The sequence below is a fragment of the Sceloporus occidentalis genome, unplaced genomic scaffold (genome assembly GCF_023333645.1).
Source record: "Sceloporus occidentalis isolate IW3139 unplaced genomic scaffold, rSceOcc1.0.p SCAF_155, whole genome shotgun sequence".
In the NCBI taxonomy this organism is placed as follows: Eukaryota; Metazoa; Chordata; class Lepidosauria; order Squamata; family Phrynosomatidae; genus Sceloporus; species Sceloporus occidentalis.
Window position 1 is genome coordinate 2,143,828 of NW_028317135.1, and position 23,249 is coordinate 2,167,076.

The following is a 23,249-nucleotide window of genomic DNA, read 5'->3' on the forward strand; positions in this document are numbered from 1 at the left end:
ACAGTAAAAATGCACCATATTCTCAGAAATAATAGAGGGGGTTGTGTTTGAGATATCTGCAGTGTAACTGTATTGGTCCAATGGGGGAATTTTTTTTAATTCCATGTAGAATGTTGAAATATGACATTTATCAAGTACTGCACTGCTATTTGGGGTGCTATATCTTTAAATTTCCACAGTAAAAATGCACCATATTGTAAGATATTATATAGGGGTGTGTGTGTGAGATATGTGCAGTGTAAATGTGTTGGTCCAACGGTGGAATTTTGTAATATATGCAGAAATGCTATAAAAGGTAATTTGCTAGAAATGAGCGGATATTTACCTTTAATTTGTTTAATAAACGTATCTAATTTTGCAGGGAGATATATTTGTGTGAGAACTCTGCAAAATCCACTAAAAATTGTAACATTATATGATTATTATCACATTTCCAGGTCTAAGGCACATTTTGCTAATCTTAAGAAAAAGCGTCTGATGGCATGACCACTGATTTGAAACTGTCTGATAGCTTGACTCCAGTGCTTAGCCATGACTCGTTGAGCCCTGTAATAAAGCGTTTATCAGACAGCCTTCGGCTATTGGTTTGGTGACCCTGTGACTGGGTGGGGGCTGCCACCAGTATGCCCTCCTCCGGTCACACCAATTCCAGGCCTGCTGGCATAGAGGAAGTGGACTGCCACTCCCATCATGCTTTGTGGCATTAATTTAAAGTTGGGAATGGATAAGGAAACCCTTAAAAGTATGCATGTCACCCACTACATTGCCACCCATCAACAACCCCACCCATCACTCTAAAGCAACACTGGATAACCGGCCTCGTATATCTGCCCTTACTCAAGCAGCTGTGAATTCCGACGCCCATGACACCCAGTTTTTGATGAGGCTGTGGGGCAGTAATTTTCAATAAAGGTGCCTACAAAGAGTTACAACTCTCATTAAGCTCATCCAGCCTATTTAATGTAGGTAAATTGGGCTATAACTCCTATCATCCTCGGACTGTAATAGTATGGCACAGAGATACACACATTCCTATCAGTCTGAGCCATCGCTTCCCTGCCCAGGTATTGGATATGACGGAGGGGGCGGGCATACAGGGAGCGGTACGGCCCTGTGCGGCGTTACGGGGCGGAGTCTGCGGGAGCACGTCGGTGCGTGGTGGCGTTGCAGGGTGACGCTGGTGGAGCGAATTGTGTTGCGGGCGCCATGTCAGCGGGCAGCGCACAGACCGGCGGGTGAGGGCCCAGGATACCCGGTGTGAGGAGGGAGGTGCGGGCGGGGAGTCGGGGCAGCAGACGGGGGTAATATGAGGATGTAACCGGGATAGCGATGGGGTAATTCTAGTCAGGGGCAGAATGAGGGAGACGCCTAATTGGGTGTGGGGCCCCCAAAGCTTTGCTCACAAAGAGGGATCCTCACCCAACCGATAAACGGATTACATCGCCGCGGTAATGGGATGTATTCAGCTGCCCCTCACACTGCTATGGCGGTGGGGTGCGTTGCCATGGCGATGGGGTTATAAGGACATTCAGCCCATCTTTTACCTGCATCACTAAACGCTTTAATTCTTTGTAGACGACGAAGCAAATGGGACCAGCCAGGCCCGGCCGGCGCTCCCCTCCTGCTACCTGGAACTATGGCCGTGATCCCGTCCCTCGGTGCCGGCGTCTATCTGCCTCCCGCGGAAGCCCAACCTGCGGCCGCGTCGTCGGAGTCGGTGAGCGCTCCTTCAGGGGCCCTGGATGCAGCCGCTGCCGTCGCCGCTAAGATTAACGCCATGCTGATGGCAAAGGGGAAGATAAAACCAGGCCAGAACGCCCCCGAGAAGGTAACCCTACCGGCCCGGCTTCTTACAGCGGAAAGAGACGCTTCTCGCAAGGGATGGCTCCAAACGGCCGCGTTGTTTGCTTCTACGGGGGTAATATTTTGTTTTTTATGTACTTTTGCCCTCTTACAGGTTCCGTTGCCGGGTAAATCTGCCCCAGCTTCCAAAAGCAAGGATGATCTTGTTGTGGCAGAGGTGGAAATAAACGACGTGCCCCTGACCTGCCGGAATCTCCTAACCAGGGGGCAAACTCAGGATGAGGTGCGTTTCCATCACATGAGATAAAACCCCCTCGCGTAACCGCTCGGTTACCTCCTGACTGTCGCCGTGGAGTGGGAAGCTTGCTGCGTCCCCCAAAGCTTCTCTCATATCTACGACGTGTCTCCTTCCTTACTTGGACTCAAAGTTCATTGAGTCAGGAGACTAAATAGTGAAGCTTAATATGGGGCGGAAGTGCTGATCTGTCATGGGGGGGCAGCACGTGGGTATGCGCAGGTACTTTAGTGAATATATAAAATAACAAACATCAAATGAGCGAGGCAGACGGGTGACGTTGGGTTTTGATGGCGCTGTCCCTGTTTGATGCTGCGGTACAATCTGCTCCACGTGTTACTAAATCTCCACAGATCAGCCGGATGAGCGGGGCGGCCGTGTCCACTCGGGGGAGGTACATGACCCCAGAGGAGAAGCTTAAAGTGGGGCCCGGGTAAGTTTGCTTTGCGGAATTTAACCCTTCTGCTTGTGACCGTGCTGGAGTTATTTCCTTTGCAGCGTCCCCGAAGATCACTTTCTTTTAGCATTTGGTTACCAGGCTTTCAGCCACACAGCCTTAAGCTTTGGTGGCACAGTATCTGGCACTTGGTTAAATGATTTTTTCCTCCCCATGTGTTGATGTTTTGCGTTTTTTCCTCCAGGGAGAGGCCTCTCTATCTGCATGTTCAGGGCCAGACCAGAGACCTTGTAGATAGTAAGTACTGTCTCGTGTATTTAAACAAGTGCTGTTGTGGCAGACGTCTCCAATGATCTCTGAATTGTTTTTATTGTGAGATTGAATGGCTGATGTCTGCCCGTCTCGCTGTTATAGCCCTCTCTCTCTGCTGGTCTCGCTGTTATAGCCCTCTCTCTGCCCATTTTGCTGTTATCTCTCTCTCTCTCTCTCTCTGCCTGTCTTGCTGTTATAACCCCTCTCTCGCTGCCCGTCTTGCTGTTATAGCCCTCTGTCTCTGCGTCTCTGAGATTTCTTGGCACTTTTCAGGAGACAGTGAGCCAGAATCTCTTAGTAAATAAAACCCTGTTTGTAGGTTACTAGATCACTGTGGAAACTCCTTTCAGCGGCAGTTGTTATAAATCCATCTTTATTTTGCTTCTTCCCAGAGGCCGTGAATCGGATCAAAGAAATCATCACCAATGGGGTGGTTAAAGCAGCGACTGGTTCCAGTCCCACTTTCAATGGCGCTACTGTTACAGTGTATCACCAGCCTGCCCCGGTGGCCCCTTCTGCTCCTTCGGTGACACCAAAATCTCAGTTCCAGTCGGGGGTATGTGATCGCTGTTACACAGTCATCGTCAGGCCGTTGAGTTTTGGGGTGTAGACTTATATTATGCTCTGGAGGGGCAGAGTTGGACAGTACGCAGACCGGAGGGTTAAGAAAGCAGAGTCTGTGAAGTGAGGCTCTGCTGATACCCCCCTCCTACAAAAAATGGACGTTGGAGAGCAGCCTATGCTTAGAGACCGGCCAAGGCTGACTGCATCATCCAACACGGCGAATACAGACGGGGGTCAGCGAGGGGTCTTCATGGGGCTGCGGATGCTGCATTATAGCTTCGCTGTCTGATGGAGGCTGTATGAATCCTTACTTCAAACAGCAGGACCTCTTTTACTGCCTTTCAGAGGCGAAGCCAAGTTCTGTAGTTAAGCTGTCTGGAGGTCTTTCCGCTGTGTGTGTGTGTGTATATATATATATATATATATATATGATGTGTGTGTATGTATATATATATATATTATGTGTGTGTGTGTATGTATATATATATAATATGCCAAGCCCTTCTGTACCCGTGTGTATGTTAACTTAGCTGCCTTTTGTCTACAGATGCACTATGTACAGGACAAACTGTTTGTGGGCCTTGAACAGTCTGTGGCCACGTTCAACGTGAAGGAGAAGGTGGAAGGGCCGGGGTGTTCCTATCTCCAGCATATCCAAGTGGAGACGGGGGCCAAAGTCTTTTTACGAGGCAAGGGATCTGGCTGTATCGAGCCGGCCTCGGGTAGAGAAGCGTTTGAACCCATGTATATTTATATCAGGTAACAGAAAGCAAAGAACTTGTGTGAGGTCTGATTTCATGCGCATAAGATCGAAGCTTGTCTAGGCTTCCCGACGGGGTCGTTCCAGAGTCACTAAAGGGCTGAAGCCATTTTTTCATTTTTCCTCCCTGCAGCCACCCAAAGCCAGAGGGACTGGCAGCGGCCAAGAAGCTTTGTGAAAACCTCCTACAGACGGTAACTCATCCTCATTACTCGTGCTTCATAGTAATGCCAGGGATTTCATGAGCCATTTGCTGGGTTTCTGCCGGGCATGGCACCGGGAATCCTCTGGGACGGCTGTGCCTGTTACCTGGTTATGTGTGGAAGCTGCGTAATGATCTAATCCTTTTATTTTCTCATTGTAGGTGCACTCAGAGTATGCTAGGTTTGTGAATCAGATCAGCACCGCTGCCCCGATGACTGGTAGGTTTTGTCTCAATCTGTATGACTCCCTCTATATACGAGCGACTATTCTCAGAATCCTCAGCAATTTTTCTGGGAGTTTTCAGTTCTTTGCGTACCGTTCTGAATCTGCTTTATTGTTTCTTGAGTAAACCTGGTTTATTTCCCTCCAGGTTACACGCAGCCACCCTCCATGAATGCAGTGCCAATGCAGCCTCCCTACTACCCTCCCAGTGCGTACCAGACTGCGTTTCCTGTTGCTCCACCACCTCAGCAGCCGGTCCAGATCCCTTATGTGGTTCCTGCGCCTCTAACCAGCCCTGTGCCGCCACCACCTGGAGTAGTGCCCACCATGGCAGCTCCTGTACCTCCTGTGCCAACACGCTATCCGATCCCACAAGTGCAGCCACCTGTAAGTGCAGCATTCATGAACAGGGTCGCATGCGTGGCTCCTTTGTATACTGGTCTCTCCTTCTACATCTGGTAGGATCCCTGTTAGGTATGTGGCTGTCATGTTTGATAGGGAAGACGTTCTAAACCTGCATCGTTTCCTTTTTGCTCCCAGGTCCCGATGAGTGCTCCCTACGTGCCTGCAGCTCCCGTGAAAGCCCCTGCCCCTCAACCCACGCAGAACATGCAGCAGGGTCAGAAGAGACGATTCACCGAGGAGCTTCCAGACGAGAGGGACTCCGGCCTGCTCGGATACCAGGTGCGATAACCTTACATGTACCGTCGCTACGCTGAGATTTCTTCATAGTGATCCCCATTCTTGTCTCATCATTACAGGCCCTCTCTGCAGTCTTTCACTTACACTCTGTCTCTGGCCTAGCTATACAGCCCTCTGGGAGGCACATCCAGGCATGGGTTCATTTTAGTGATAGCACCCACAGTCTACCAAATTGTGGATATTCCAGCCGAGCAAATCAAAAGATCACTAACTGAAATGTCTGGGGCGGTTATTAATAATCCTTTACAGGTCCTTTTGGTTCTTCATGCCGCAGTATAGGCTGTTACCGGGTTAGGGGGCTCTTGCCCATTGCTATTATTCTGCCCGAATTTACATTTTAATCCACACGTTCCTACCGCTGGCCACTATCTTGTCTTTTTCGGTTCTCAGTAGAGGTAGGTCACGTGTGTAAAGAACTCACCATGTAAACGGGCTCTTAAAACCCTTTTTAATTCTTAGTATTTATTTATTTTTTTACACAGCTAAACTGTGGCTCCGATAAAAAATAATCTGTTGTTGCTACGTCTTCCTGAAGACATTGGCCTCTATTTTGTTCTTTTAACGGCATCTGTAGAGTTTCTGAATCGCACAATAGGCCCACGCAGATGTGAATCGCACCGTTTCTTCCCATCATTCCCATATTATTCATTGTTCGTTTAATGCAGAACTTGTTTGGTCATTGTATTGGAATGACAGTTAAAGGCCTTCTGGTGTAGAAGCCTCCCCAAACGTAAGCATATCTTGTACACTTTTGGTCCACTTGTGGCATTTTACTTGTGACCATAGCTAGTAGTGTTTAAGTACTTCACTTCTGGAGGGGTCTGCGCAGCGAGGGGTCTACAGCCCTCTCTGGTAGGGGAAGTGGGCTGACATTAAGGAGGTGGATACCGCTCGGCGCCTGTAGAATTGCTAATGCCCATGTGTGTTTTTCTGCTCATAGCATGGACCCATTCATATGACTAATTTAGGTACAGGCTTCCCGGCTCAGAACAAGGTGGACAGCCCAGCAGTAAACCCAGACAGTGCCTCTGTCAAGGACCGAGAGAGGGACAGGTGAGAGGGGATTGGAGGAGATGTGTTTAAAGGGTCCGATATTTTGAACCAATCAGAATGCAGCTCTTATCCTAGTCCAGGTTCAAGTACTGTTCAGGAACAGTCTACGCTCCTGTGATGTCCGCCTGTGATTAATTTGTATTACACGTGCTGTGCTTCTTCCTTCTTGAATTGCCCCGTGTGGGGCATTTACTCTGCACCTCCCTCTCGCTGCCTCCGTGCAGCTTTTTATTCCCATTCTGTGTGTCTGTAAGGAGGTGAAGGCTCAACTTATACCATGCTAATTGTCTCTTTCCAGGCAATTGATGCCTCCACCTGGTCTGCCTGCCATGTCGCAGAAAGAGGAGGAGAAGACCTCTTCGGGGAGTTTAGGGGGTGCCGACGGTGAGTACCTGGACACTGGGCATCTGTTAAGCCGTACATGAAGCAGAGCGTGCCAGTGCTTTCAGCCTTTTGCTCTAAGCGATCGGGTTGCCTTGGGCATCTGCTGGATCTGATACTGATATCGCCCTCCAGCCGCTGCCAGATCTTAAATCACGCCGGTCTATTAATAAGCTGCCTGTGCTCTGGCTTCTCGTGCAATGCCGCCCGTCACGTGTTCAGGAAACACATAGGGTGGGAACATAATGAAGCATTTTCATCTCATAGGTTTCACCGCTAACTATACATTTCTGTATTTTTGTGTCTTTTCCTTTTTTTTTTTTTTCCCCCCTTTTCTCTCTTTTATTACATGTCCGTGCCCGGATCGCGTGCCTGACCTGATGGTCGCCAACGGAATTTGGACCCGGTGTGATGTCCGCGCCTCTTACAATCTCCCGAATGGTGTTGAACTAACGCATTTACCTTTACCCATTTCTTATCAACTTATATGTCCTGAATCTTCTGGTTTTCTTAAAATGTCGTCTGTGGGATGCCCGCATTTCTTTCTTTGTCTCGTGTGTTTTGTCTGTCCCGGACCCCATTCTGCATTTCAGAGAATCCTACCAAAAAGCTGAAGACCTCGGACAAGACCTTTGGATTGGTGGCATACGCCGGTGATTCTTCTGATGAGGAGGAAGAGCATGGAGCACATAAATCATCTGGGTCGTTCTCACAAGGCTGGAGCGTGGGGTATCAGTACTCGGGCACACAGCCGCGGGCAAAGCAGCAGATGCCTTTCTGGATGGCCCCGTAGGAGATTGCGACCTCTCCCAGTGACTTGTAGCAATAATGCAGCATGAACATCACACAACCCGCTGTTTGCGTGGGATTTCTTTTTTCAAGTTCATCCCAGAACTCTTGGATCATTTTTTTTGTTTTTTTTTTAAAAAAAAAAAAATTATTTGCAGGGGACAAAGGATGCGAGTGGGACCTTCCTGTAATAAACGTTCACATTTCTTTCATCTTTCTTACCTTTTCTTGAGGTATAAGTCGTCAGGTCTCTAGAAATCCAGTTTTATAGTTAAGTCTACGTGAAGCCCTTTTTCAAACGCTTTATTGGCTCTGGGTCTTCCGATGATAAGCTAGCAGGGTTGCTGCAACAGCAGATGTTTTATAGCGGCATTCATTGAAGGCTTTAATATTTCGTCAGGATGTGAAAACACCAGCCACTTGTCTAATATTAAAGCTGAGATTAGTGTATTGAAAAAGGTGCATGAATGGCTCATCGTCAAGCACCTCAACTCCCCCTTCAATGTATAAACCAGATTTATGCGGCCAGGTAAAAGCAAATGAAAGCTACTGGAATGTTTGAGCAGTACCGGGAGCAGATGGTCAAGAACAGAGGTATGTTTTATACTGCTTAGGGCAGACCCGCATGCAAATGAATAAGTTCATTCTTTCACCATATGCTTCACATTGAGCATGGATTTGCATAGAGGGCTGCGTGGGTGGGTATCATCTAGTAAACTTTTATTTAGCACATTAGATAATGTTCAGACTTTGAGGTGTGTTAAGACACTTCTCTCTCGTGTGAGCTGTGGATCATGTCCCATAGTCTGCATCATCTTAAGTACAAAAGTCCACTCAATGTTAGTGAAAGAGCAGTGAGTAGCCATTAGACCTAGTTTCCGTCGGCCTGCAGGAGGCACGCGCTGCGTGGAGTCGGTTCTGTGGGCAAACGTAACTTTGGTTGCTTTGCAGCTTCTTGACCCTGGGAATCGCTCCGCGGTTCCACTAAAGGTTCCCACGTCCTCTGTCCCTCCTCTGCCGCCGTCGCTTTGTAACATGATAGAACCGTTTGTGTAAATATCCCAAATCTTTTACTGTAAATAAATGTAAAGAATGTTAAGAACGGTGTGTTTGTGATGTGACTGCTTTCTTGCGCGCTCGGCGTGAGGCTTAAGCACTGCACTCATTGGGACGTTCTGATAAACGATCCGAGTGCCGTCTATGAATTGGGTTTAGTCAACGTGTTTCCGATGATCCCGGGGCAGACATGCAGTGATACAGCAGGTGATGCCAGTCTGTGCTGCTACATCCAGCGACACATCTCGGGGTAATGTGTTTGCCCCGGGGATGCCAGGACTTGACTAAATGGTAATGGAATCATTGGCACTCATGTACATAAGGGATGTGTTCCTCACGCTCCCATGCGGTGTGTATGGGGGGTGAGGGCTGCAGTGCTCGCTGCCCCATGCAGTGTGGGGGGTAGGGCTGCAGTGTCGCTGTCCCATGCGGAGAGGGGGGTTAAGGCTGCAGTGCTTGCTGTCGCATGCAGTGGGGGGGGATTAGGGCTGCAGTGCCTGCTGTCCCATGCAGGGGGGGGGGTTAGGGCTGCAGTGCCCGCTGTCCCATGCAGGGGGGGTTAGGGCTGCAGTGCTCACTGTACCTTGGGGGTATTGCAGTGCTCAGGGTCCCGTGCATTGGGGGGGGTATTGTAGTGCTCAGGGTCCCGTGTAGTGTGTGTGTGGGGGGGTTATTGCAGTGCTCAGGCAGGTTCCTGTGCATTGTGGGTGGGGGGGTGGTATTGCAGTGCTCAGGGTCCCGTGCATTGGGGGGGGATTTTAGTGCTCAGGGTCCCGTGCAGTGTGTGGGGGGGGGGGATTTTAGTGCTCAGGGTCCCGTGTAGTGTGTGTGTGGGGGGGGGTTATTGCAGTGCTCAGGCAGGTTCCCGTGCATTGTGGGTGGGGGGGGGTATTTTAGTGCTCAGGGTCCCGTGCAGTGGGGGGGGGGGTATTGCAGTGCTCAGGGTCCCGTGCAGTGGGGGGGGGGGTATTGTAGTGCTCAGGGTCCCGTGCAGTGGGGGGGGGTATTGTAGTGCTCAGGGTCCCGTGCAGTGGGGGGGGGGTATTGTAGTGCTCAGGGTCCCGTGCAGTGGGGGGGGTATTGCAGTGCTCAGGGTCCCGTGGGGTGGGGGGGGGTATTGTAGTGCTCAGGGTCCCGTGCAGTGGGGGGGGGGGTATTGCAGTGCTCAGGGTCCCGTGCAGTGGGGGGTGGTATTGCAGCGCTCAGGGTCCCGTGCAGTGGGGGGGGTATTGTAGTGCTCAGGGTCCCGTGCAGTGGGGGGGGGGTATTGTAGTGCTCAGGGTCCCGTGCAGTGGGGGGGGTATTGCAGTGCTCAGGGTCCCGTGCAGTGGGGGGGGTATTGTAGTGCTCAGGGTCCCGTGCAGTGGGGGGGGGGTATTGTAGTGCTCAGGGTCCCGTGCAGTGGGGGGGGGTATTGTAGTGCTCAGGGTCCCGTGCAGTGGGGGGGGTATTGCAGTGCTCAGGGTCCCGTGCAGTGGGGGGGGGGTATTGCAGTGCTCAGGGTCCCGTGCAGTGGGGGGGGGGGTAAGGGCTGCAGTGAATCTGTAAGCTGTTGGGTACAGTACATGCAGTACGTTCGCTGTATGTCTGCTCCTGTGTTGTGTAAAGCGAGGGGACAGGAGGCGGGGTTTGGTGATGACGTCGTCACTCCGCGCCACTGCTGGAAGTCCATGTGATACACGGGTAGGTTCGATGCGGGGTACGTTTTGAGTTATCCCCCCCCCCCCCGGCACTAATAGCAGCCGGGGCAGATAATGCTTCCTGCCCAGGGTCACAGAGAGATTATTCTGTGCCTTCTTCGGTATTTGACTGTTCCCCCTGCACCATGCCATGTGTCACCGAATTGTACATTCCACCTCTACTATTGGTAGCCTCTACCACTTCTTCTGGGAGACTGTTCCACTTATTTACTGCCATCTCAGTAATCTAAAATCACTTCTAAGCCTCTGATCCTCTATTTTTAGATCGTGTTGTTGGGTTTCTCCTCTGAAATAAACGTCTCTGTTTTCCTTGATGCAGATTCGCTGTGGAAATGGGAACCGACAAGAAGAACATTCCTAGGAACAAACGGAAAATGGAGAAAACAGGAGCGAAGCGCGGTCCATCATCTGATAACGTGGAGGCCGGGCCACAAAAGAGACCAAAGCAAAGCAAGAGCGACCACAACAAACGAGGGGACCGAGCAACGGAACAGAAAGGGAAGACCCCGACCGAGTCACCTCGCCAAAGGCTGGACCCAAAGTCTGTGGGCTACTTCCGCAGGGTGGGGGAAAGTCTGCAGCAACAGTTTGAATCGGATGAAGACAGAGGTACAAAACTTTGTGTGAACAAGTAAAGAGTTAAATGGACCCTTTAAGAGGGATTTTAAAATGCCAAATTATTATTGTATTTTTATTTATCGTTATGATTATTATTTGTTTATTTTATTATTATTGTTTTATCATGGTTATTATTTTTATTATTATTGCATTGTCGGTTCCTTCCCACAGACATTTATTGCGACTCTTTAATAAAAATATTTTTCAATTAAATTAAATGTGCGGATGAAACATTATTGGGATCTCTTGTGCTTTCCACAGATGAGCAGAGTGCGATGACGTTTGGGATCACCGCTGCACCGAGTGCTGTCGCTTTAAGAAATGATTGTTTGAATTGAAAATAGCTCTTAAGTCAATTCTGGTTCCCATCATTGGTCAAAGTGGCCGTTTTGGCATATGAGTCGCTGGGCACGCTGTTACTTAGCACAGTGCAGTCAGATAAGGACTTGCGAGTCCCATGAACACATCCCATATTCTCTCCCCTTTGTCCCGTAGGTATCTTTGTCGCTAATGTCTTCGGGGAGGTTAAGGGCAACGAGTTGACGTTGGCCACTGACATGTCTGGAAGCCTCGTCCTGCAGAAGCTCCTTTCAGTCGCCAGCTCGGCTCAGCTGCGCCGGGTACTGGGAGCCCTTAGCGAAGAGTGGGAGGCGGTGTGCTGGCACCGCAGCGGAGCTCATGTGGTCCAGACTGCCCTCTTCCAGTACCCGCGACTCCAAAACCAGCAGGAGACAGAGGAGGAGGAAGAGACAGAGGAAGAGAGCGACGTGGGTTCCTGCAGCAGCCTGGAGGACCTTGTCTTGAGTCTCTGCTCGGAGCTGAAAGAAAAGTTTTTGTTGTATAATCAGAACACACACGGCAGCTTCATCGTACGGACTGTTTTCCAAGTGCTTAGCGGCGTGATCTTGAGCCCCGATACAAGCAAACAGAAAGGCTTTCACGGATCAGCAGGTAACATGCGTACCGCGTTAAACTGATGACATCACGCCCGGGTAGTCCATTCGCTAGGCACTCTCTACGTGTAACGCATTTCCTTTTAGTTCATTATATCGGGATATTCGCTGCCGGGGACTTAGCTGAGACTGGGATGCTTTTGTAAAGTTTTTACATGTTTGGGCCTCCTGAGTTTCCGTTTCCTGACGAGGATGATCTCACGGCGTCTTGGAAACGCTTTGCGGATATATACGCAGTACCTTCAATCGACCGTAACTGTGTTAACCTCTTCACATTCTGCTTCCAGATGCTAAATGTCAGCGTTGTGTGATAAACCAGCCCTCGCAGGTCTCCTTGGCGTAGAACAAAATATGTATCTATAAGTTGTCTGCTTCCGTTGGACTTTATTTTTATAGCTTTTGTTACCGTGTAAACACCAAGTGGGTTTTAATGCGTCCCTACTAAGCGTTATAGGATTGCATCGGTTGAGCAGATGGTGGCCCTCAGGCTGCCTGAAGTAATGACGTCTCTCTCTGTTTCTCAGTGAAGTCTGAGTTTGATGTTCCAGACACTTTTCTGCAGTCATTACAAGAGCTGAGCGGCTGCTTCACGGATCACATAGGAGGTGAGTTCAGGAACTTCTTTCTAACGTCGCGTTCTCGGCTGCTTCATAGAGTCATCCCTTTTCTTCTCAACAGTGTTCTCAACAAACAAAATTGCCAGTCTGGGCATGCAGGTCGCGCTGCAGGTCCTGAAAAGGAAAGTCCCTTCCGCATGCGCCGAGCTTTGCGACCAAGTGATTGATTATCTGTCCTCCCGCAACGTAAACGCTGAGAGCAGGTGAGAGAGGTTGTTCCGTGTCAGTGCGGTCATCGGAATGAACGGTCTCTTCTTATCCCTTAGTACTCCGTACTGGAAGGTTATGTTACATGTGGAGGGGGGGGTGTAGAGTTCGTAAGGTTGAAGAACTTGGGGGTTCCTTTGTGTTACTGAAGTCCGTCATTAATCGGCAGGACCTCTTCAGCAATGGATTATCAGTTGTTTTCGCTTCATTGCCTCCTTGACCCTGGATAAGGGACATAACACGCAGCCCGTATCCGATAGCTTTGGCTTCTGTAGGTAGACGAGGTCTCTGACCTGCTGCCAATTGCTTGTTGCAGCTCCCTCTTGGTGTTCCTGAAAGACGAGACCAGCAGCCAACTTCTGGAGAGAATTTTGGAGGTGTCTGAGAAGAAGCAACTACAGAAGCTTTTCCGAGTGCACTTCCGAGGACAGCTGCAGGTCCTGTCCTCCCATCCAATAGCCAACTACACTGTCCAGAGGCTGATTACCGCCACCCAGACCAAGAAAATGGTTAGTCTTCTTCCTTACCCTCCAGCGTTTTAAGGGTGTCTTCTCCACTTGTTCCTGGAACTTTATCTTTCTCTTCAGCTTCCCTAACAAGCTTCTTGAGCGTTGCGTGGTTGTTTGTATAAAGGATGTGCGATGGATAAGATTTTACGATTCCGTCTGTCGTCTCCGCAGTTCACGGAGCTGTTTGAAGAGTTGTGTGGGTGCCTGGAGGACGTCTTAGCCAAAGGTCACATGGGGATCATCACCACCCTAGCAGAGGCCTGCAAAAGACTCAACCGATGTCAGCCGGAGTTCCTCTCCCATCTGATGGGGGTAAGTGTGACGTAACAGGTGACTGTGCTATAATATACCGCGTGCTTTAACTTATCGGGGCTTTTGTACTTCCTAGGCCTTCCACTGCGCTGTTCCGGCTTCTCGTCGGGTGACGTGCGTCCCCCTGTTCCTCTCGTTGCTGACATATGAGGTTTATTACAACATTGAGGAAAAGGAGGAGGAGGAGGAACCATCAGAACATGAGGTGAGAGGCTTCCCCATCATCTTCTGACACGGAGTCACTTGGTGCATCTTGTGTTCTGAGGAGTTATGTAAGAAGTATATAAAGAGAGCCCCCTTTTCCTCGATTGATTACTGGTTTCACTTTTAAGACGCTTCTGCCTCAGATAACACCACCATGTTTGTTTTTTTTCCCCCCAGGACAACCCAAACCGGAAGCTGGAAAGTGTGAACTATCACGGCTCTTTGGTTGTCCAACATCTCCTGCACTTTGAAGACCCAATGCCAGCCCTGAACAGTCTCGGTTGCATGACGGAGGCTGACCTCCTGACCATCGCCTGCAGTCAGGCCGGCAGCCATGTTTTCGATGCTCTTCTCAACAGCTCCACCATAACGGATAAGCAGAGAAAGAAGGTTCTGAAGAAGCTGAGGGTGAGATCTAAGTCAGCGGCTCAAACGCTTCTGTCCATGCAAAGGTTCTTCTTCTCGAGCTTTGTCGACTGTATTTCGCTACTGTATATGGTCCGATATGATCTTGGTGTTAACCTATTGGTCCTCTCGCCAAAATACGATTTCTTTGTTTTCCTAAAACAAATGTGAGATTTTCAGGTTATATTCTTTCTCTGGGGATTCGCCGGCTTATGGTTGGCTGCTGATATTTTATTTAGTTACCGTTGCATGTCTTGCAGGCTCACTGCACGCAGTTGGCTTGCAACAAGCACGGGAGCCGTGTACTCGACCGAATGTGGGCTGCGTCGACGATGGGCGTGAAAGAGGAGATCGCTCAGAAACTCGGTATGTACTATGTTCCTACAACGTTAACGCGCCTAATAGAACAATAACAAATCCCGCTGGGCTGGGAGGTACGTGGGTCTTTCCTTTATCAAGATTTTTCCTCCTCTTGCAGTTGAAAGGCTCAGCGAGCTTCAGAAGGATCCGGTCGGTCACCACATTGCTCGCAATTTCGCCCTGACGCATTTTGTTAAAAGGCGGAAAGACTGGGAGGAGCATCAAGAAGCGGAGAATAAGCGGCGCAAGATGTTTGCGGATATCCTGGACGACTGAGGAGGAAACGTAACCGGCGGAGCGGCTCGGCCGCACGGTGCTTCGTCGGCCTGTGCCTTAGGCCGTGGGTACGGTGGCCGTTCCCAGTGTGTTTCACGCTCTAAGCGTTTGTAGGTCTTCTAGAAACATCCGTGTAACACGGAGCACGTGAATGACTCGGGACAAGATGGTCTGTACAGTTACTTTATTGTATATCGGCACCACGTTGGCTTCTCTATTGCTGCGTCGTACCGGAACTCCATCGCCTGAGCCTCGTACGCTTGTACTCGGAGCTGTCGGGCCCTTCGCTTCTCAAATGTATTACGGTCTATGTTTATTTATTCAACGTCTGTTCGGACAGTTCCTTTGCCTCTGGGGCGTAACGTTTGCCTGAACATTGTTTAAATTCTGCATTGGTTTTTCATAAACGTGTTACTGTTCTAAAATAAATAATCTGGACCGCATTGGAGATAAGAAGCCACGTATGTGTAACCCCCTCCTGATTCCTGCACCAGTTAATGGGGGGGGGGGGGCCCAAATATTTTATAATACAAAATAAATCACCTAGTTTCGGGAGTCGGGATACTTTTTTTTTTACTAGCCATATTTTGAAAACTGCTGGACAATTTTAAAAATATTAACAAGCTTTTTGTTTGGTGTGGGATTTTTTTTGTTAATATACCGGTATATCATGATTCTGGCTCCCTTAAGAGATGTCCTGGTCATAGGATCTCACTTCCTATGATGCTCAGCCGGCCCTAACAGAGGGCTGCGTGTTCCTGCCTTGTCATCGGTTTCACTGTTTAGTTTTACTCTATAAAATGAAATACATTCTGGGTTTCAGAGCTGCCTAATAAATGTTTTTTTTCAGTATCCGATCATCATGATTGCCCCTGGATAAGCCGGGAAAAAAATTGAGGTGGGGGGCAAAGTAGGGCTTCGGTCCAAAAGTGGTGGCCCTGGTACCTCCGGCTTGTTCTCAGAAAACTCGCTGGGGCTCCCGCCTTTTCCAGTGTGAAATGCATGTCATGGTGCTGATCAAGCCTCGATCTTCCAAAACAAGGGGGTACCAGGTCACACAGTTTAGGGGGCTGCGCAGGCTCAGGTTTACCACATGCTCACTCAAGTGTTTATCGAGTGGGGATCCCTAGCTGGGTCACGGGAAATTAACACCCTTGCCAGGCCGTCCCTAAACAGCCCGTGTTGAGAATCAGCCTTGGCGTGATCCGGTATGTGGCCTGGCAAGAGCTTAATACGTGCCTTACGTGCACATCTTTGAGTTTTTCCAATTTCAGAAAAGTACGTGCAAGGTTATTTTTTTATTATATTTTAAATTTGTAGTAAAATCTTAAATTTAAATTTTCTCAAATACTAATGCTTAACGAAAATATTCTATGTATGTTACATGCAATATGTTATGGGTTAATCGTGTGCCATCTTATGATTGGCACATGCCAACCAAGCTTTGTACCCCTGCGATTGTTTCAGTCTTATCGTATGATTGGCTGAGGTTTACTTCACTCTCGCGGTTGCTTTAATCATTTTCCTGGCGTTCTGTTGTGTCGCCTTCTGTGATTGGCTGCGCGCTCTCTGCTCGGCGCTCCTTCCTATAGCCTGGTCCCCAGACCTGCTCAATCGCCTGCCGTTACCGAAAGCCGCAAGATGAGTCTGGCGGAGAGTCGAGCTCCGCGGAAAACAGCGGGAAACCGCATGTCTGGCCTGCTGGATGCAGAGGAAGAAGACGAGTTCTATAAAACCACATATGGGGGCTTCAATGAGGTGACTTGCGGCCCTATAAATATTATGTGGGAGCATGGGGTCTTCATGTGTACAGCACTGGCCCTTATGTCATGATAACTGGTATGTTGTAACGACGTATATTTGCATAAGAGCGGACACAGAATATACACATTAATTCAATCAATACACTATTCTGGGGAGACCCCTTAATTAACAGAAATTCTCCTTGTGTGTAAATTGGGGGCTAATCATCTAAATAGATTAATTAAAAAGTGACTCTACTTACCTTCGTTAGCTCAATTGCTGTCCCAGTGGGCAGAGTCCGTCACCGGCAGCCCGCGCGTGCATGTTACCGGTGACCGCCTCCGCCCACCAGGACCGAAAAGTGACACATCAAGATAAGTAACGGGGCGGAATGTCTTATTTACGGTATTCTACGGCGTTATAAACAATTATGTAGAAGTCTCCTAAAGGCCATTGTAAGGTTATTTTTAAGGATAGAGGGGGGGTTTTGATTTGACCCTTGCACATTATCTTCTGCATACAGGAATCTGGTGACGAAGAATACAATGAAGATCGCTCTGAGAGCGAGGATGAAGTGGATTCAGACTTTGACATTGATGAAGGCGATGAGCCGACCAGCGACCATGAGGAGGATGAGCCCAAGAGAAAGCGGAGAGTGGTGACCAAGGCGTACAAGGTGAGACCTCATCTGCTGGGTACCCTGTTTAACAATCACATAGACGTGTGACATGTAGAAAAACCGCTTCTGGTGCAGAGTTTGAACAATTCAATTCGTTGCTATGGTAATAAGACCACTTTTGGAGTCATTTGTATATGTAGCGGCGAGTCATCTTCAGTTCTGTCAGATTGTATTTTAGTATAGATTCGTCCCACTAAACAAGGCATTAGGAGGCACAGGGTGTAGGTCTGCTCGCATGTTAGGGGAGATTGAATGTTAGAGTTGACTTGAATGTTGTAATTAATGGCTTTCAATATTCATATTTTAATGTAAAATAATAATTAAAAACCTTTCATGGCTTTATAAATGCTAATCTGTTGTAGGAGCCAATCAAGCTTCTTAAACCCAAGCCGAAACCCAAAACGGATGCGTCCAGCAGCGTTGCACAGAAAAGCCGTCCAGAGAAGCCTGCTCCCCAAGAGACGCCTGAAGATGTTGGGGACAGTAAGTGACATTGTCAGGTCTGAGAAAAGCAATGCACCACAACTAAACTTAAGGCTGCCTTGTTTCAAGCGGAGGAAATTTAATATGCATCTAATAAACATATTTAATGATGTCTTCACTTTATGTGTATACCATGGGAGCAGCCGTGTTAACTTCCGGTGCTCATTGTTTGCATTATTATTCAGTCCCATTAAGCTCTCTCTCCCCTGTGTTAAGGGTGTTGGAGGAGAGATTGTTCAGATAATGTAAAAGTAGCACATACAGAGTTACTGGTATGGCCTTAAAGCTTGGGTCACCTGTCATCAATGACTGGGTAGAGGTTCTATTTAAAAGGAATCCCTGCATTACTTACACTGAAAGCGAGGAAGCTTTTTAATATATCTTTTTTTTAAAAAAATATTCCTTAGATGAGCTGGTTTAATACATGTCTTTCTTTCAGGCCGCAAGCACATGCGCCAGTCCACGACAGAGCACACACGGCAAACGTTTTTACGCGTGCAAGAAAGGCAGGTGCAGTCGCGAAAGAAGAAAGGGCCTCACCCGGACAGACCGCTGACCCAGGAGGAGCTGCTGGAGGAGGCGAAAATCACAGAAGAAATCAATATACGCTCCCTGGGTACATTCATTATATCCATAAGAAAGCAGGGAGAATATTGCGTCTTATTCAGTGCAGTAAACGCATGCAGTGTGTGTGTGGGGGGGGGCGTCAGAGACCAGTCAGTCCCAGTATCCAGACGCTCACTAGATAGCAGCAGTGCACGGGACTTATATAATATCCCTTTTCCCTCAGAGAACTACGAGCGACTGGAAGCTGACAAAAAGAAGCAGGTCTTAAAAAAGAGACGCTGCACGGGCCCAACGATCCGCTACCAGTCTGTGGCCATGCCGCTTATCACTGAAGTAACCGTCAAGGAGGAGAATGTAGACGTGGAAGGGTAAATACCGTGCGACCGATGACTCCTTTCGAATTGATTTCTTTGTGAAATGGATGACCTGCAAAGGTCATTACGGTTTCAGGGACTGTAGGTTTTTAAGGAAGATAAGGTCTGGCTTCAAAAAAGGAAGGTGTTTTATGTCATACCAGGGGATTCACAACCTGGGGGGGTTTCCATAGAAAAAGGCGATAGGTTTCTGGGAAAGCAAGGCATACATGGCATGGGTACCATATCCAAAATGAATACTCGCTGCACTTGGGATTTGTCTGAGTGGTGAGATGGTTTTCTGACAAGGTTTAATAGAGCAATCCTGTTGCAAAGTGCTAAACGTGAAATGTACAAGTTAAATGCTTTACTTGTTTCCATGGCGATTGCTCCAGATTTAGAACTTTGCATTCTAAAGGGGCACTTTGGTGGCAAATTGTTATTTTAAACATCAAACGGGTTGTTTTTGCCCTTGCAGCCTGGATCAGGAACACACAGGAGACTCATCCACCACAGCCTCGTCAAGTAAATGTTCCCGCACCTTCATCACTTTCACCGACGACGAAACCTTTGACCGCATGTTTCCGAAATCCAAGCAGGCCAAGTTACCCGTCCGAGAGCTGTGTCCCGTCACCCACAAACCTGCCCAATACAGGGATCCCATCACAGACATTCCTTATTACAACGCCCGTGCCTTCAAAATCATCCGCGAGGCGTACAAAAAATACATCACCGCGCACGGGCTCCCAAGTGCTGCGATGGCAGCGGCGATGGGACCCACCGCACCGTCTGCTGACCCAAACCAGCGGAACACCCGCCAAAAAATCATCATCAAGCAAGGTGTTCAGGCAACGTAATTAAGGAGGATTACCGGCCTGGTGTTTTTTTGCATTTGGGACTTTATCATTTCTACTTACTTCCTTCCATTTTGCGTCGGTGGGATCTTTGAAGGGCGATGTCGCGAATCTTTGACTCAACCCGAGCTCTACCCAAATTGTTGTTAATGTTTCAAAGATTTATGTTTTCCCCCTATTACTGTGAACCTCCCCAAACCGTGTACCTCATTCCAGGCTCGGTTGATTTTAATTGCTGTCCAACTAACGATGATTTTTGCCACCGTGGTGGCCTTTCTTAAAAGCGTTGACGTGGTCACCCAGGACAGTTGTATAATTTCGTGTTTCTGTAATGGTGGCCGGGGGCATGTATTTAAAGGTGTATGTGAAATCTGATTTGTTTAATAAAATATTGGGGCATACAAATCACGTGCGTGCAGATGAAAGTCTTTTTTCCCCATTTTAAACAGTTTCTGTTCGAACGTCTTCCCCCCCGCATTCCAAATCTGTCGGTGACGGACAGGTGCGCGTTTAAGGACAGCTACGTAAACACCGCGAGGAGCCTTGATGGAATAATACAAATGGCTATAACCCCCTTTTCTCCTTATGTGAGAACATTTTTTTTCATGGGTTTGGGATGGGGGTTATCTTGGTAGTATCTTCATACCGGCCCTCCGAGCTGTTCCGTCATCTTGGTTATTGGGGACTTTTTCAGTCTAACGTTGATGGCACGCAGTTTTTTTCTCTCTTGTGTGTTAGGAATTGTTTTCCGAGGAGCGAGAATTGTTAATCTAAGTGCACAGGCTGCACCCTTAAAAATAAAAATCACTGCGTGTGGATAGAGATTTGGAGGCGCTTGCTGTAATTCTTTTGGGCGATTAATCACTGTTAAGGGTTTGTCCTTCCTGCAGTTCTGGTGGCTGACCGCTAGGTGGCTGCCCCTGCGAGGGTGACGGGTGTATGAGCCGGAGGCAAATCCGACGCTGGGTTACACCCCTCCTTGCAGAATCCCTCTGCCCAGTTTAGCCTGACCCTCACACTGCAGGCGGGGAACTCACAAGGTAAGCATACATCTCGCCAACGATTGCTTTTTGAACCCCTAAAATATAATTATGACGGGCTCTGGGTTTGGCGTTGTCGGCGGATCATAACGCTGGTTGCCTTCAAGACAGAATGTTAAATCAATGAGGTTGTGTTTTATTTGTTTTATTTTCTAAAATATCTTCCTGTGTGCCTGTGGCATATACAGGGTTAACCCAGGCATTGGCACGTTGGGCTAATTTTTTGAGTTGTCTCGTTTTGTGCTGATAATAGAAATTTATGCAATTGTAAGGTTGCTTGTGGGTAGCAAGAGATCGAGAGAAGGAATAGTCCGATGCCAGGAATATTGGGCTCACGGACCGCTCAGTAAACGTATCGTGTCCCCGAAATCACGGAAGCCGGCTCAGGGAGGTATATAGTGCGCCGTATAGTATATCGTATGTACAGCAACAGGGGTCTATAGATAAGCCATGGGCAGGTTAACAAGAGTTTCGCGACTGAATATTATTTGGGTTTGGCTTCTGTTTGCCTGCGTTTGGGGACCGGGGTATTTAGGAATCCCCCTGGAACAGCAGTTCTAAATCTACCCGTTCAGCTCTGTGTTACTGTTACTGTAATATATTACGCCGCGAGGCCAGCGCTTACAGTTCAGGATCACCTGTTTTTTTTCACGTAAATAAGATTCCCCCCTCCCCCCCAATCATTACCTTAGACTTTAATTGCCAGCAACATAGAACGTTGTTTCTTTACTAATGCCTGTCCTTAGCCACGTGGCACTTTATGTGAAAATGTTGGTATTCTCACATAATTACTTGACACAAACTGCGTGACTCTGCATCGATCCACGCAGTAAAGATGTCACGATAAATAACCGCGTTTCATCGCTTTCTGACAATGGCATCTCGATCTCCGGCACCTCTTTACACCGTGTCCTGATTATGGCACCAGTTATGAAATATCATATAAAGATTTAAAAACATACGCCGCTACAACGAGGTCAGATGCATTCTGGGAAACTAACTAGGTCCAAATGTCTGGAACTGTTAACATAATAATTGCTCTTTTCTTCAGTATTGTGCAGTATTTGCGATGTAGGTTTCTATGGAATTCTATGATATATATATATATATATATATATTTATATGTATAGTAACTGTTGATAGTGCCCATCTCTGCTTAGATCTGAAGGCATTGTCTCTTAGCGGACCCAAAGTTTTGTGTAGACGCCTTGGGTCTCGTATGAGTTGGAAAAGAATTTCAAATGACTTTTAATGAGTTTTCCGCAGGCTTCCCGTGTAACAGTATCCGGTACAACTCATCCCGGTGAACATAGAAGGAAGACTGATGTAGGTATTTGTTTCTGGAGCGAATGGGTGTTTGCAGAGGGCAGCGGTGCGGAGTTAACGGGATAATCTCTAACTCTCTCTTTGGCACGTCCAGGGTTTGATTGTATTTCAAAAGATGACCGTTTCGCCTTCCCATGAGCGGCCGTTCACTCTCCCCTTTGTGTTTGAATGTCTCTGTTTTCAAGTTGGGTCACAGACTAAAGACATGACCGCATACATGATAAAAGCACCGGGTGTTCTTGGAGATGCCCCTTTAAATGTATGTTGCAAGACTGGTCATAATTACCAACACTAGTCATAGTTGTGGAACAGCATCCCAGCAGAAGTGGTAGAGGGAAATGAAACAGGCGTTGGAGAGGCATATGGCTCCTGAATCTCAGGTGAGACCAGCGACTGATTTATACGGCTATGGGGATTGATCTGCCAGAATCTTGTAGGTTTCCTTGCTTGTTTTATATGAGCCGTTCTTTGCTGCCATTACTATTTCTTATTCTCGTGTCCGTGTTTACAGTGAAGTCTTTGTGTTGTGGAAAGCGGCAGATGCTGTGGTTATGGCTTGTGGCGTCGCAGAATGCGTCGGGTTACATAGCCGCTTTTGGTAGAGGTTGGTGAGTGGCCTCCGGAACCTGCGCGGTGTCGGAATTCTCCAGGTTGCCATCTTTGTGTCTCGTTTTAATGGGGTGCTGGAATTTGTTAAGATGTCGTCGTCGTCGTGCGTGAATTCAGAGATGGCGGAACGCGTCAGGTTATTGCTCCATCTAAGTCCGGTATGGTTAATTAATGGGTGCTAATGTGTGTTTGCCAGTACATATCTGAAAGAAGAAACATAAATGTAGAGAGTAGCGACTCGTGTAATGATTTCTTGAAATGGCTAGAAAAACATTCTTGGAAGAAGCCGGAGGAGTGGCGTCCACTCTGCAGATTTTGCTGAGTGCATTAAAAGCAGACCTCTGTCCTTCTCTAGCTGCCGGCTTTGATTGACAGCTGCTGCTGCTGCATCAACCCGACACCTTATACCGCCACCCCCCTCCCTGGGCATCCGCTCAACCCCCACCCTCCATCACAACAAGTTGTGTGTTGTAAATCCATACAGCCAAATGTATACCCAAGAGGGTGACTCTGTGGACAGCACCCAAAATAACTGTTACTAAAGACTCCTTGCCGTTAACTCCTAACGTTAGGATCAGAAGCTGGGGGTCCACCAATATCCCGCGGAGGTTTCCCGGGACTTAACCTGGATTGCCCCATCTCGTTAAACTCTCCTTAGCAGGTTCTCTTTTACTCTATGAAGTCATACAGCTCCACGTATAGGAATCTGACTTTTATGTAGCCATACAGCGCAGTATCTTGGCGTAAATCATTCGACTTTAAGAGGCCTTTTCTGCGGGTACTTTCATATGAAGCAGGGTGAGACCCGAACGCACACGTCGTGCCTGCCGACTTTCCAGTTTTCATGACTCTTTATATTCCGGTTCATCGGCTGCCGTTGGATCCCTTATCAGACA

General features: G+C 48.2%; 3 protein-coding genes and 1 non-coding gene across 4 annotated transcripts; all 4 read left to right on the forward strand.

Annotated features, from left to right (window-relative positions):
• The first annotated feature begins 1,636 nt into the window (after window positions 1-1,636).
• On the forward strand, window positions 1,637-7,486 carry LOC149280526 (KH homology domain-containing protein 4-like). Its single transcript, XM_089500500.1, has 13 exons — window positions 1,637-1,828; window positions 1,958-2,086; window positions 2,452-2,531; window positions 2,740-2,792; window positions 3,200-3,363; window positions 3,919-4,130; window positions 4,265-4,325; window positions 4,496-4,553; window positions 4,706-4,968; window positions 5,098-5,241; window positions 6,200-6,312; window positions 6,611-6,696; window positions 7,287-7,486. The coding sequence occupies exons 1-13, from the start codon at window positions 1,637-1,639 to the stop codon at window positions 7,484-7,486; spliced, it is 1,755 nt and encodes a 584-aa protein (XP_089356626.1).
• Window positions 3,461-3,589, forward strand: LOC149280527 (small Cajal body-specific RNA 4). Its single transcript, XR_016278156.1, has one exon.
• A 550-nt stretch (window positions 7,487-8,036) lies between the features above and the next one.
• On the forward strand, window positions 8,037-14,699 carry LOC149280528 (nucleolar protein 9-like). Its single transcript, XM_089500501.1, has 12 exons — window positions 8,037-8,076; window positions 8,698-8,788; window positions 10,558-10,847; window positions 11,352-11,807; window positions 12,334-12,414; window positions 12,488-12,629; window positions 12,950-13,142; window positions 13,314-13,454; window positions 13,531-13,659; window positions 13,854-14,066; window positions 14,324-14,429; window positions 14,542-14,699. Exons 1-12 carry the CDS (start codon window positions 8,037-8,039, stop codon window positions 14,697-14,699), a joined length of 2,040 nt encoding a protein of 679 aa, XP_089356627.1.
• A 1,641-nt stretch (window positions 14,700-16,340) lies between these two features.
• Window positions 16,341-19,381, forward strand: LOC149280529 (vacuolar protein sorting-associated protein 72 homolog). Its single transcript, XM_089500531.1, has 6 exons — window positions 16,341-16,457; window positions 16,966-17,118; window positions 17,484-17,604; window positions 18,044-18,220; window positions 18,395-18,539; window positions 19,003-19,381. The coding sequence occupies exons 1-6, from the start codon at window positions 16,341-16,343 to the stop codon at window positions 19,379-19,381; spliced, it is 1,092 nt and encodes a 363-aa protein (XP_089356657.1).
• The last annotated feature ends 3,868 nt before the right edge of the window (window positions 19,382-23,249 follow it).